The sequence below is a fragment of the Pinus tabuliformis genome, chromosome 7 (assembly GCF_031772625.1).
Source record: "Pinus tabuliformis cultivar Carrire ecotype Pingquan chromosome 7, CPIR1, whole genome shotgun sequence".
NCBI lineage: Eukaryota > Viridiplantae > Streptophyta > Pinopsida > Pinales > Pinaceae > Pinus > Pinus tabuliformis.
Genome location: NC_142293.1, coordinates 1,552,348,625 through 1,552,364,658, shown reverse-complemented (window position 1 = coordinate 1,552,364,658; position 16,034 = coordinate 1,552,348,625). Strand labels below are relative to the sequence as shown.

At 31.6% G+C, this 16,034-nt stretch overlaps 2 protein-coding genes across 2 annotated transcripts; both read left to right on the top strand.

The window, feature by feature from the left end:
* The first annotated feature begins 5,787 nt into the window (after positions 1 to 5,787).
* On the top strand, positions 5,788 to 6,114 carry LOC149253850 (2-alpha-hydroxytaxane 2-O-benzoyltransferase-like). Its single transcript, XM_089454605.1, has one exon. The coding sequence runs from the start codon at positions 5,788 to 5,790 to the stop codon at positions 6,112 to 6,114; it is 327 nt and encodes a 108-aa protein (XP_089310731.1).
* A 7,393-nt stretch (positions 6,115 to 13,507) lies between these two features.
* Positions 13,508 to 15,010, top strand: LOC149253849 (taxadien-5-alpha-ol O-acetyltransferase-like). Its single transcript, XM_089456946.1, has 2 exons — positions 13,508 to 13,974; positions 14,077 to 15,010. The coding sequence occupies exon 2, from the start codon at positions 14,164 to 14,166 to the stop codon at positions 14,977 to 14,979; it is 816 nt and encodes a 271-aa protein (XP_089313072.1). The 5' UTR covers positions 13,508 to 13,974; positions 14,077 to 14,163; the 3' UTR covers positions 14,980 to 15,010.
* The last annotated feature ends 1,024 nt before the right edge of the window (positions 15,011 to 16,034 follow it).

Here is a 16,034-nt window from a genome sequence, read left to right as displayed (position 1 = left end):
CAAATAAAAAACAAATATTGACAATAGCCACATACTCCACGCCATGCAAAGAGAGGTCATACTACACTAAGAGATAAGTAACTATGTCTTGCTGGCTAAAAGAATAGGTAATTCCTGTGGTACTATTGGAAAAATAACACATTGTGTGGTGTTTAGTTATGGTGAAAGGAAATAATTATTAATGATAGATTTCTTGCAAAAGGAATACATGTATGCATGCACAAAGAGTATCTAATAGTTATAGACTCTCTTGAGAAGAATATGCATTTAAATGCACAAAAAGAATGACCAGTGTGTTGAAATTCTTGGAAACAATATATATTTGCATATGCATAAAGGAATAGCTAATTGTGCTAGAATTCCATAGAAAGAGATATGTTTTTAACGCAAAAACATAAGAGTTGATTGTGATATTTTATTGAAATGAAATAAGTTTTGCATGCAATGAAAAAACAACTATTGAGCTAGATTTCTTTAAAACAATATATGATTATTTTTACTAGTTTCATGAAAAGAAGAACATGTGCTTATATGCACATAAATAACAGTTATTTTTCTAAGTTCTTGGAAAGAAATATGTGTTTTTCATGCAAGAATAATAGTTAGCACACTAATTGCTTTTGGAAAGAACAAGTAGTTGCATGCAAGAAAAATAACTATTATGCTAGATTTATTGTGGAATAGAGCATGTATTGTTCATGTACAATGGATATTGTGAATGGATTTCATTTGGAAAAAATGTTGTTGGAAATAACATACAATTGCATGCACAAGAATAGTATTTATTACATTAGTCTTCTTTTGGAAAATAACATGCATTCACATGCACAAAAATAATATATAGTGTATTAGTTCTTTTGGAAAAGAATACAGAATTGCATATACAAAGCAATCGCTGATGAGCATGTTTCTTTCGATAATGTTTAAGTAATTCCATGGACGAAGACCTTAACTAATTTGTTAGTTTTCTTCAAAAGAATATGAACAATTGTAGCGGTTTTCCTTTGGGAAAAGATTGTGTGCCTATGCGAGGGGAAAATAGTTAATGTCATATTTATGTTGGAAATATTTCACCTTTTCTTATGCGAAATGAGGGTAATAAACATGGAGGTTCTGTAATTGTGTTTTGTGGGTAGAATTAGATTGTAGCTATTTCCCTTCTTTTGATACACGTGAAATAAGAAAAAGTGAGCATGTCTTCATTATCATTGTGTAGTTTACCTTACACATGTGAGTTATGGATTGATAGACATGTGTCATAGCTAGACATATGTCGAAATAAATAAACAGGTTTTATTAGTTATGTATCTTTAATTAACACATGTGTGGTGTTTTTAAAAGAGGAAGTCATGTCCCAATACTTTGTTGTAGTTTATTCATGCACATAGAAAGATGTTTCAAACATCACTAGTAAAGATTAGTTATTGGTTAATGATTTATCTAATCATGATATCAAAGTTTTCTAATGGTAGCAATGGTAGGGAAGGATTATGACTTATGAAAAGGATAAATTATGTTTAAAATTATGGTAGACAATGAATTAATGCTCCATGGATATTTAAAGAATGTCAACTACAAGGAAGAACCAAGCCACAAACACATAATTTTTAAGGATTTGTGTGTAAATTATATCATGATTAATGTAATTGCTTCTAGCTAGTTATGATGTATTTAAATGATATTTCTTTGTAATATTTTATCAAAACGATCAAGGGATGAACTCCATTACAACCATCAAGTGACGGGTGAACACCCTCACAAGTGTTTAATATAAATAAAGCATTTGTTTTTATTCACCCTACGAGGTTTATATGGTATATCAATGTTCAATTATGTGTTTACCTAATGTGCCATTATAATTATGTTTATTCCTTGCATGACACAACATTCACATTATCAAGCATGTGATTAACTAACCATGAAAAGATGCAAGGTTGGATTGGGAAGCTTACGGTATTACATTGCAACATGGTTGATGTATTATGTGACTTTCTATTCGATTCGTAAAGTTTACTTCATGAAATGATGAGGGTTTAACCTAATGGCTAGTGAAGGGATATGGAATAAGTAATTTGGAAAGTTACATTCTAGTAAATTCTTAAAAAAATATATAATATTATGTGTTCTCATGGGAGGTTTACTAGGAGAGGTTACTTCTACCAAATAATAAAAAAGATAAATTCACATTTTTAAATAAAAATAAAACTTTAATTTAACATGTATAAAAATTGACTTAATTATTAATTCAAGGAATTTATTAACAGAATAAAAAAAAAAAAAAAAAAAACTATGAAAGCCAAGTTATCGAAAAATATTCAAATTTTCTGTAACTTTGATAAACATTTCTAAAAGAAACCAAGGAATATTGTCATAAGGTGTTCATTTATCTTAACTCACTACATTGATCTATAGATAGCGATAGCATCACTAAGCTAATGGATATGCCTCGACAAAATGATTAAGATGTTAACATATCAAAATCTTATTCACATTTGTAGTACAAATTATTGTCCTTTTGGTAATATCGTGTGTCTTAAAGAATCTCGAAATCCGAACATAGTTTTTGAACATTTTTATTCTATTGAGGCATGAAATTGAGAATTTTTCTCTCTATTGACTATCACATTTGTAAAGTTTCCCAACACAAGTTTTATGATGAATGTTATACTCTTCAAGGAATCAAAGGAACACTACTTGAAAACATGATTCTTCAAAACCCCAGTTATTTTCGACAAAACTATTACTATTATGGAGGTATAAATACCACTATAAGTTAGCATGACTATTTATTTCTACAAGAATATCCACCCAAAAAATGAAGGAAACATTTATATTTTAACAAGGAAATGATGCAATCACAAACATTTTTGTAACTAGAGTTCTAGTATATCTTTAAGGCCCTCTTTATGTTTCAAAACCAAATGTGAAATGCCACTAAGAAAATCAAACTTGTAGCTCTTTGATTCTCAAAAAATAACAATCATGCATGTAGAAAATTAAGAGTGAAACCTTAAAAATAATCATTGGACAATATACATAGATATGTTTACAACAATGTCACCATATCAAATACCTAAAGAGAAAAAAAAGATGAATCAATGAAGGGCTAGTAATCATTATGTTTTATTTTATTATCTCTTAATCCCATAAATAACTATAACATATAACTATTGCAATAAGTTATAAATATTACCTACATTCAAAGGAATATTCAAAAAATGAATAAAAGTCCATATTTTTATCCTAACCTTTAAACTACCATGGATATTCAACTGAATAGTTCATCACAATGGATCTTGTAATATTATAAAATCATAGATTATCTGTATCAATTTTCCTTAGCTTCAAGATTAATTAATTAATAACTCTATTCAAATTTATAATATAATTGAAATAAGATATGGAAAGAATATGACATGAAAACACCATCCACACAATTGAGCACCAGATTCATCATACAAAACCAACAACAAGGGGAAGCCTACCCTCTTCTCTGTCTGCTTCAAATATGAAAATTCACATACAGAGGAATGGGAACTCTTATTTAATTACCTTTTGACATTATGGCATAAATTACTACTACAAGATACTACTCCTGCTCTATTGTGCTTTGAAAATACCACATTCAAATATTTTTCTCAACTATGAAATTGGTATAATGAGAAAGAATGGGACCTATTTTCCTCATAATAACTTGGTATTTAACATAACCCAATAGTCATATAGGGTTATGAATTTAACTTCTTCAAGCCTTAATTGAGAAAATGTTTTATATCTTTTAGAATATTCTTGAAATTCCACATGTTGCTAAATCCACATTTGTGAGTAATGTGGGATAATGTGACAACCACTTATACCATGGTGTTCAATAAGGTAGGTAAACTTATGGGGGGGCATAACTTTCACATATTAGTTTTGATTGAGGCATTTTCAAACCTTGGAATTTACAATATTTGTTTATAATTCTTTTATAGATATTTTTGTAGAGTAACTATAGAGAAACTAAGAGACTTAGAACAAGTTGTTATTCTAGCCAAGATCTAACTACCACTACAAATTATGATGACTACCTATGTTTTGAGGAATACTAGCCGCAAAAGAAAAATACAAGTCCATATAACTTTTAAGTAGATAATGATGTAACTACATACACCTTTGTAACGTAAAACCTAATAGAGCTTATAGATTACATTTTTTTCTACACATAGAGGTGAATTACCACCAAATGGAACAACTAGGAATCTCTTTAATTCAATATAAAATGTAAGCCACACACGCATAAGATAATATTGAAACGTCACAAGTAATAGCCAAGCAAAATTCACAAATACGTTCACATTAGTGTTGTCATATTTGGGACTCAAAAAAACACATATATGGTTGAGTGCAAGGACACTACAGTATGGGGCACATAACTTCATCAACGAAAAATATAATAGTGAAATGTCACAAATAATAGCCACACAACATTCACAAATACATTCACTTTTATGTTATCATATTTGGGAATTAAAAAAAGACATATATTATTGAGTGCGGACACTACACTTTGGGGCACATAACTTCATCAAGGAAAAAAAATGTTGTCAAATGAAAGAAGAGCTATAAGAAAATCTTCCAAAATAGTTAGTAGTAAGCTACAATCTTTATGAAAATCAAATTAAGAAGCTAAATAATCACCATTTGCAATAGACAAACACTTCAAGGAGTGTATATTTACACTTATGTTGCATTATAGAAATATTTATCATCAAAGGTTTTGTAGAGACCTTGATAGAGCGACTGAGAGGATGATGGAATTTTGTGAAGTTCCAACAACCCCATGTTCAAATCTCCATGCATCAATTTTTCTAATTGAAATTATGTTTTGTATGGTGAAACCATGTTTTTAAGAGATGATCCATAATGAAAAAAAGACCAAGCATAGGAATGACAAACCTAAAGAGAACACCTCTTGACACGTTATACACTAAAAACTTTGTGCAAGCAAAAAACACTTTCAAATAACTATTTTGAAGAAACCAAGAGTCATAGGATTTTCTAACATGAACGTGTATATGAACAAAGCCATGTCTAGAAGAAACCACACTATTTCCCTAAAACTACCACTTCAAATAAGGCATGGGAGGAAAAATATATAAACAAGAAAACCAAACTATGGAGTAGACCAATGAAAAGTCAATTGTTAAAGACATTGAGCAAAAAGAAACCATCATGCATGCAAATAGCAATAGAGTTTGTGAAACCTCACTCACACCATTACTCCTAAGAAGCCATGTGTAAGAGGAATTACTAACAACAAATCAATATACCAATAAAGTCACCTGCATAATAGTTGCACCACCACCCTCAAATAACTACTATAAAGATGGTACAAGAAAACAATATCATGAACTAGATAGATAAATTGCTATGTATGCAAACAAAAATGGAGAATGAAATGACAAAGGTGGTGAACAATAACACTCTTAATTAAATTCACCTTACATGTACTACTAATGAGTGTTCCTCTAACTAATACACCACCACTCGACAATCAAAACAAATCAAAGTGGATACTTCATTAAACCTAACACTCCGATGTCCACTTTGAAATTCGAGGACCTGGTCTTTGCCTCATTTTACCTCAACTAGGATGCTTTCGAAAGGATAAAACAGCCCATCATTGAGAAGTTGAAGGAGCACTTTACAACGTTTGATTTTTTAGCAGCGTTCGCGTGGCAAGCACGAACAAGGGTTCTTGGAATTCCTTTTCATCACGTTGTTAGGTTTATCTTCCCAGTCGACATGAGGAGGTCGTTCGACCCCCCTCTGGCAGAGGAATACTACGACAATGGTCAGTATGTGGCATGTACACGTAGCAGTACAACGGAAGAGGTTGTTAATGGATCCCTTTCACATGCTGTAAAGTTGATAAAGAAGAGAAAGTTAGCCGTAAATGAGGAGTACGTGAGATCAGGCATCGCGTTCCTTGAAATGAAACGCTTATGCCAAGAGATTACTTTAGTGCCTCTGTGTGTTGATGATACATTTCTCACTGACTGGAGGTGGCTGGGATTTAACCAAGTGGACTTTGGATGGGGCGAGCCCCTCATTACTTGCCCGGTTAATTAGCTCAAAATTTTGTTTTTCCCAATTTCATTTCTACCTCCCCAGAAAACCAAGAAAAACCCATAAAATATTGAAATTGTGGTGGGTGTGAGTATCAACCATAGTCTATGTGATGGAGGAGGGGCAGTCTAGTTTCTCATGGGACTTGCAGAGATTGCTAGAGGAGAGAAAAAGCTTTCAATCGAAGAAGTGTGGCAGCGAGAAGATCTCAAACCGCAGCAGCCCTATCTGGTCCGTTTTCAGCATCACGAGCTCCTTGAAAGTGGATACTTCGTTAACCCTAACACTTCGTTGTCCACTGTGAAATCCGAGGACCTGGTCTTCGCCTCATTTTATCTCGAGCACTGTACAACTTTTGATGTTTTAGCAATGTTCGCGTGGTGAGCGCAAACAAGGGTTCTTGGGATTCCCTTTCATTATGTTGTTAGGTTTATCTTCCTAGTCGACGTCAGGAGGTCGTTCGACCCGCGTCTTGCAGAGGGATACTACGGCAATGGTCAGTACGTTTCATGTACACGCAGTAGTACAACGGAATAGGTTGTTAATGGATCCCTTTCGCATGCTGTAAAGTTGATAAAGAAGGCAAAGTTAGCTATAAATGAGAAGTACGTGAGATCAGGCATTGCGTTCCTTGATATTGAATGCTCACGCCAAGAGATCACTTTAGCGCCTTTGTGTGTTGACCATACATTTCTCACTCGGTGTGGTTTGGATTTAACCAAGTGGACTTTGGATGGGGTGAGCCCCTCATTGCTTGCCCAGGTAATTGGCTCAAAATTTTGTTTTGCCAAATTTCATTTCTGCCTCCCCAGAAAACCAAGTGCGGAGTAACGATGGTCTTTTGTGTGCCACACACAGCCTTGAAAACCCTTGAAATAGAATTACACAGTCTGATGTGAACCTGTGGTTACGGTTGGAAGAATCAAAGAGTACAAAATTGCATTTACAAAGTAATAGCTGACGAGCATGTTTCTTTTGATAAAGCTTAAGTAATTCCATGCACAAAGACATTAAGTAATTTGTTAGTTTCTTTTAAAAGAATGTGGTGGTTTTCCTTTGGAAAAATAATGTATGCCTATCCGATGGGAAAATAGTTAATGTGATATTTATCTTGGAAATATTTCCCCTCTTCTTATGCGAAATGAGGGTAATAAACATGGAGGTTTTGTAATTGTGTTTTGTGGTAGAATTAGATTGTAGCTATTTCCCTTCTTCTGATACAGGTGAAAAAAGAAAAAGTGAGCATGCCTTCATTATCATTGTGTAGTTTACCTTACACATGTGAGTTATGGATTGATAGACATGTGTCATAGCTAGACATATGTCGAAATAAATAAAAAGGTTTTAGTAGTTATGTATCTTTAATTAACACGTGTGGTGTTTTTAAAAGAGGAATGCATGTCCCAATACTTTGTTGTAGTTTATTCACGCACATGAAAAGTTGTTTCAAACATCACTACTAAAGATTACTTATTGGTTAATGATTTATCTAATCATGATATCAAAGTTTGCTAATGGTAGCAGTGGTAGGGAATGATTATGACTTATGCAATGGATAAATTATGTTTAAAATTATGGTAGACAATGAATTAATGCTCCATGGAGACTAAAAGAATGCCAACTACGAGGAAGCACCAAGCCAAAAATACATAATTTTTTAGGAATTGTTGGTAAATTATATCGTGATTAATGTTATAGCTTCTAGCTAGTTATGATCTATTTAAATGATATTTCTTTGTAATATTTTATGAAAACGATCAAGGGATGAACTCCATTATAACCATCAAGTGACAGGTGAACACCCTCACAAGTGTTTAACATAAATAAAGCATTTGTTGTTATTCACCCTACGGGGTTTATATGGTATATTGATGTTCAATGATGTGTTTGGCTAATGTGCCATTATAATGATGTTTATTCCTTGCAAGACGTGACATTTACATTATCAAGTATGTGATTAACTAACCATGAAAAGATGAAAGGTTACATTAGGAAGCTTACGGTATTACATTGCAACGTGGTTGTTATGTTATGTGACTTTCTATTCAATTCCTAAAGTTTAATTTATGAAACGATGAGGGTTTAACCTAATGGCTAGTGAAGGAATATGGAATAAGTAATTTGGAAAGTTACATGTTGGTAAATTCTGCCAAAAAAATATAATATTATGTGTTTTCATGGGAGGTTTACCAGGAGATGTTACATCTACCAAATAATAAAAAGATAAATTCACATTTTTAAATAAAAATAAAACTTTAATTTAACATGTATAAAAATTGTCTTAACTGTTAATTCAAGGAATTTATTAACAAAATAAAAAGAAATCAACTATGAAACCCAAGTTAACGAAAAATATTCAATTTTTTTGTAACTTTGATAAACATTTCTAAAAGAGACCAAGGAATATTGTCATAAGGTGTTCATTTATCTTAACTTACTACATTGATCTATATATAATGATAGCATCACTATGCCAATGGATATGCCTCAACAAAATTATTAAGACGTTAACATATCAAAATCTTATTCACATTTGTAGTACAAATTATTGTCCTTTTGGTAATATCGCATGTCTTAAAGAATTTCGAAATCCGAACATAGTTTTTGAACATTTATATTCTATTGAGGCATGAAATTGAGATTTTTCTCAGAATTGTACTAATATTCCTTAACATTGACTATCACATTTGTAAAGTTTCCCAACACAAGTTTTATGATGAATGTTATACTCTTCAAGGAATCAAAGGAACACTACTTGAAAACATGATTCTTCAAAACCCCAGTTATTTTTGACAAAACTATTACTATTATGGAGGTATAAGTACCACTATAAGTTAGCATGACTATTTGTTTCTACATGAAAACTATCCACCCAAAAAATGAAGGAAAATTTAATATTTTAACAAGGAAATGATGCGACCACAAACACTTTTGTAACTAGAGTTCTAGTATATCTTTAAGGCCCTCTTCATGTTTCAAAACCAAATGTGAAATGCCACTAAAAAAAACAAACTTGTAGCTCTTTGATTATCAAAAAATAACAATCATGCATGTAGAAAATTAAGAGTGCAACCTTAAAATTAATCATTGTACAATATCGATGGATATGTTTACAACAATGTCACCATATCAAATACCTAAAGAGAAAAAAAAGATGAATGAATGAAGGGCTAGTAATCATTATGTTTTATTTTATTATCTCTTAATCCCATAAATAACTATAACATATAACTATTGCAATAAGTTATAAATATTACCTACATTCAAAGGAATATTCAAAAAATGAATAAAAGTCCATATTTTTATCCTAACCTTTAAACTATCATGGATATTCAACTAGAATAGTTCATCACAATGGATCTTGTAATATTATAAAATCATAGATTATCTGGATCAATTTTCCTTAGGTTCAAGATTAATTAATTACTAACTCTATTCAAATTTATAATATAATTGAAATAAGATATGGAAAGAATATGACATGAAAACACCATCCACATAATTGAGCACCAGATTCATCATACAAAACCAATGACAAACGGAAGCCTACACTCTTCTCTGTCTGCTTCAAATATGAAAATGCACATATAGAAGAATGGGAACCCTTATTTAGTCACCTTTTGACATTATGGCATAAATGACTACTACAAGATACTACTCCTACTCTAGTGTGCTTTGAAAATACCACATTCAAATATTTTTCTAAACTATGAAATGGGTATAATGAGAGAGAATGGAACCCATTTTCCTCATAATAACTTGGTATTTAACAATAGTCGTCTAGGGTTATGAATTTAACTTTTTCAAGCCTTAATTGTGAAAAGGTTTTAGATCTTTTAGAATATTCTTGAAATTCCGCATGTTTCTAAACCCACATTTGTGAGTAATGTTGTATACTGTGACTGCCACTCATACTATGGTGTTCAATAAGGTAGGTAAACTTATGGGGGGCATAGATTTCACATATGAGTTTTGATTGAGGCATTTTTCAAACCTTGGAATTTACAATATTTGTTTATAATGTTTTTATATATATTTTTGTCGAGTAACTATAGAGAAACTAAGAGACTTAGAACAAGTTGTTATTCTAGCCAAGATCTAAGTACCACTACAAATTATGATGATGTTTGGAGGAATACTAGCCGCAAAAGAAAAATACAAGTCCATATAAGTTTTAAGTAGATAATGATGTAACTACATACACCTTTGTAACCTAAAATATAATAGAGCTTATAGATTACACTTTTTTCTATACATAGAGGTGAAGTACCACCAAATGGAACAAATTGGATGCTCTTTGGTTCAATACAAAAGGTAAGCCACTAGTGAAACATCAAAAGTAATAGCCAGACATCATTCACAAATATATTCACATTAGTGTTGTCATATTTGGGACTAAAAAAAAAGACATATATGATTGAGTGCAAGGACACTACACCATGGGGCATTTAACTTCATAACCGAAAAATATAATAGTGAAACGTCACAAGTAATAGCCAAACAACATTCACAAATACATTCACATTAGTGCTATCATATTTGGGACTTAAAAACAGACATATATGATTGAGTGCAAGGACACTACACTCTGGGGCACATAACTTCATCAAGGAAAAAAATGTTGTCAAATGAAAGAAGAGCTATAAGAAAATCTTCCAAAATAGTTAGTAGAAAACTATAATCTTTATGAAAATCAAATTAAGAAGCTAAATAATCACCATTTGCAATAGATAAACACTTCAAGGAGTGTATATTTACACTTATGTTGAATTATAGAAATATTTTTTATCAAAGGTTTTGTAGAGACCTCGATAGAGCAACTGAGAGGATGATAGAATTTTGTGAAGTTCCAATAACCCCATGTTCAAATCTCCATGCATCAATTTTTCTAATTGAAATTATGTTTTGTATGGTGAAACCATGTTTTTAAGGGATGATCCATAATTCAAAAAAATACCAGGCATAGGAATCACAAACCTAAAGAGAACACCTCATGACAGGTTATACACTAAAAAATTTGTGCAAGCAAAAAACAGTCTCAAATAACTATTTGAAGAAACCAAGAGTCATAGGATTTTCTAACATAAACGTGTATACAAATAAAGCCATGTCTAGAAGTAACCACACCGTTTCCCTCAAACTACATATATAAACAAGAAAACCAAACTATGGAGTAGACGAATGAAAAGAGTCAATTGTTAAAGACATTGAACAAAAAGAAACCATCATGCATGCAAATAACAACAGAGTTTGTGAAACCCCACTCACACCATTACTCCAAAGAAGCCATGTGTAAGAGGAATTCCCAACAACAAATCAATGTACCAACAATGTCACCTGTATTAATAATTGCACCACCACCCTCAAATAACTACTACAAAGATGGTACAAGAAAAAAATATCATGAACTAGATAGATAAATTGCTATGTATGTAAACAAAAATGGAAAATGAAATGAAAAATGTGGTGAACAATAACACTCTTAATTAAATTCACCCTACATGTAGTAATGACTTGTGTTCCTCTAACTAATACACCAGCACCCAATCATCAAAACAAATCAACCTCTCCCTAATTTACTAGGCCCCAACCCCCAATGTACCATACCACCACCTAATCAAATTTACATAATCAACAACACCCTAAGGGAGAAGAAATAAATATATAAATGAAAAATGAAAAATAATATAAATTCATGTTTAGGCCAAACCTTAGAGAGACAATAATCAAAATTATGTAAATGCAAATTAATACTAGTTCCTATATATGTTTTTTAAAAACAATTTTTAAGAATTAAATTAAATTTTAAGAGAAAATTTAACTTTTATATAATTTAATTGTTTTATATCTTTGTGTTTCTTTCATAAATAATTAAGTAATTTTTTTATTATTTAAAATAATTTTTATAGTAATTTTTTTTATTATTTAAAATAATTTTTTAAAGCCTAAATAAAATTAGCACCATGGAAAACCCATAAAATATTAAAATTGTATGTATTACTAGAACTTATATTTTCAACAATTTCTTACACAGTTTTAAATAAGATTCATTAAAAAAAAAAATTAAAAATATTAATATAAAATACTTTAATTATGCTCATCTTGATAAAGATAACCATCGATTAAAAAATGATAAAAATAAATCTAAACAATTGATTAAAAACAATTTCGTAAAAATTATCTAAAAATACTCAACACATTAATAAATTAAGAAATACATGAAAAACTAACTAACTTTCAATCTAGACAAATTAACAGACATGTCTAACCTACCTTTATTTAAGAAATAAAAACGCAGTTTCATAAAAATTATCTAAGAATACCCAACACATTAATAAATAAAGAAATACACGAAAAACTAACTTTCAATATTGACAAGTTAACAGACATGTCTTACCTACCTTTATTTAAGAAATAAATGTGTATAGCGTTAGAAAAATGAGACCTCATATCTTAGGATATTGTCAAAGAATGTACATCGTTAGACAAATGGGAACTCATAATAATAATTAATTATTTATTATACAATATTAATTAATTATTTATATAATAATTGTTTTCTAGTGTTGTAGTTTCATATTAATTTAATTTGATTAATTAATTTATTAATTATAAATATCATTTATGTTTAATAATTAGTAATTAATATGAATAACAAGAAAATATGATTATTATTAATTATGTATAATAATTAATTTTTTGAAAATATTAATTATTTATAATAATTAATATGTATAACAAATAATATTATTAATACTAATTAATTATTTATTATAAAAATTAATTATTTATAATATGAATAAAATAAAAATAAAAATAAAAATTAAATATAAAAATAAAAATAAAAATATATAAAATAAAAATAAAAATTCAAGCCGAATCTTTGTTCTTTCTTATTCTTCCTCCTCATTAGTATTTATTAAAGTCTTTTGCTCTTCTTGTATCATCATTCTTCAACCCCCTGATGATGGATCCCACTTGGGATTTGAAACGTTGGTATAAAGATTTTAAAACTGTGGATTCTCCGATCACTGATTCAAAAGACTCATATCTTACCTAACCAGATATATTTTAGGCATAATCGACGATGCATTTTAGGCATAATCGACGATGCACTCGAATGTATTTTCAGGGATGTGACACGCAATTTGAAGATATATTTTAGTTATAATCAACGATGCAATTTAATGTATTTTCAGGCAGGCATGTGATACGCAATTCAAAGATTCCAACAATTTGGACTTTTGTTTGAGAGCATCATCATGCACCCTACTACCGAATGTTCGCCCTCGGCACGACTTGTCTGCTACCAATGACAAACTTGTCATCTCCATCTATTTAACTGGATGAGAGCCGTTTGAGAAGGCAAGTAGGTCAAGCTGAAGTGGCAGCTGGATATATCAATGGAGAACCGTGATATTTGTTGCTCCCAAGTTCACCTGCCTGTTAAGGTAATAGAGTCTTCTGGTACAGCCTTCCCGACCTTCTCCCAATACCGTCCTCTACCTTTCCAATCTGGACGACCACTTCCTTGTAAGGACGAGATTTGATTTATTTCTTGTATACAGTAATGGTTCCGAGAATATTTACGCCGCCACAAATCCAGCTAGGGTTATTCAGGATGCACTGTCACAACTTTTGTCTTACTATTACCCACTCGCAGGGCGGGTAAGGAGAACACAAGACGGTTGTAAACTTCAGGTAGACTGCACGGGAGAGGGTGCTCTCTTCGTTGAAGCGGCCACGGAGAGCAAACTTCCAATTCCTGGAGAATTCGAGGAGCTGAAATCGTCATTCGAGCAACTGCTCTTTCAGTTTCCGCTCACGGCAGAAGTCCAGGAAGTTCCCCCTCTCATTTTGCAGGTAAATTGATTTTCATATACTATTGGATTTCCTTTTGCAATTACTGGAAAGATCTTAATGAAATGGCTGATCACAACGCGTGCTTTTCTCTTGAAAAAATAGGTCACGCGATTCAATTGCGGGGGCTTTGTTGTGGGTGTGAGTTTCAACCATAGTCTGTGTGATGGACGAGGGGCAGGCCGGTTTCTCATGGGACTTGCAGAGATTGCTAGAGGAGAGACGAAGCTTTCAATCGAAGCAGTGTGGCAGCGAGAAGATCTCAAACCGCAGCAGCCCTATGTGATCCGTTTTCAGCATCACGAGCTCCTTGAAAGTGGATACTTTGTTAACCCTAACACTCCGCTGTCCACTCTGAAATCCGAGGACCTGGTCTTCGCCCCATTTTATCTCAACTCGGATGCTTTGGAAAGGATAAAACGGCCCATCGTGGAGGAGCTGAAGGAGCACAGTACAACGTTTGATGTTTTAGCAGCGTTCGCGTGGCGAAAGAGAACAAGGGTTCTGGGAATTCCTTTTCATCACGTTGTTAGGTTTATCTTCCCAGTCGACGTGAGGAGATCGTTCGACCCCCCTCTTGCAGAGGGATACTACGGCAATGGTCAGTACGTGGCATGTACACGCAGCAGTACAGCCGAGGAGGTTGTTAATGGATCCCTGTCCCATGCTGTAAAGTTGATAAAGAAGGCAAAGTTAGCTGTAAATGAGGAGTACGTGAGATCAGGCATCGCGTTCCTTGAAATGAAAAGCTTACGCCAAGAGATCACTTTAGCCCCGCCGTGTGTCGACGATACATTTCTCACTGACTGGAGGTGGCTGGGATTTAACCAATTGGACTTTGGATGGGGCGAGCCCCTCATTGCTTGCCCGGGTAATTGGCTCAAAATTTTGTATTGCCCAATTTCATTTCTGCCTCCCAAGAAAACCAAGAGCGGAGTAACGATGGTCTTCTGCGTGCCACGCCCAGCATTGAAAACCCTTGAATCGGAATTACATGGTATAATGTGAATCAGTGGTTACAGATCTCTAGTGGTAAATGCACCAGTTCACGTGCTATGGGTATGATATCACTGCACCAGCGTTTCGTTTCAATCATGCAGAATAGTTTGATTATTAATCAATCATAGAAAACAGAGCTTATCAGTTGTTTGTTGTTCAGAAGTAAAACGATCTCAAATAAGGAACTCCTCGGTTTAAGTGTACAATTGGGATTTTGATATTACTTGGTACAAACAAATAGTTTATATTTAATTTTGTTTTTATAAATTTTCATTCGAGATTTTGACATTATTTTTTTATTCTCGATCTCGATATAAATAAAGAGTGAGTTTTTATTTTTTTATGTGCATTTTATATATTATCTTAATTAATATATTTTTTTATTTATATTAATATTAAAAAATAATAAGTATAATTGTGTTACGAGGAGTTTTAAATTTTAATTTAGTGGGGGAAAAATGTATTGGAGTTTTGGATATTGGATATAAAATTAAGTTATATAGCTATATATACACTTTGTTAAGTGACAGATATTTTATATTTTTTGTTCGCTCATTTACGGGGCAAGAAATATTGTAATAGTAAACTTATTCTATCAACATTATAAGGTATATATTTTAATAGTGTATTAAAACAAAAAAATTAATAATAAAAATAAAAAATCTTTGTTTATCGAATTAAATTTATTATATGATAAATTTATTGATATTAATTAAATTAAAAATTAAAAATGAGTTATTTTAAAAAATTTATGTATATTATATTAAAAAAATTATTTAATATTATTATGGATATAATTTATGTTATTTATATTACATTAAAATTTTAAAATAATAATAATAATAATAATAATAATATATGTCAATAAAAATGTTGATTTTAATCAATTTTGAAATGAGAATACTAAAATACAAATAAAGTCATTTTATTATATAAATTAAAACAGTGATAATTATTTCATATTTTTTATTTAAATTTTGTATCATTAACAAAGTCTAACTCCAAGAGTATTGAGGAGAATTGACTTGGTAACCTCTTAATAGTGAGGTGAGGTGTTTTGAACA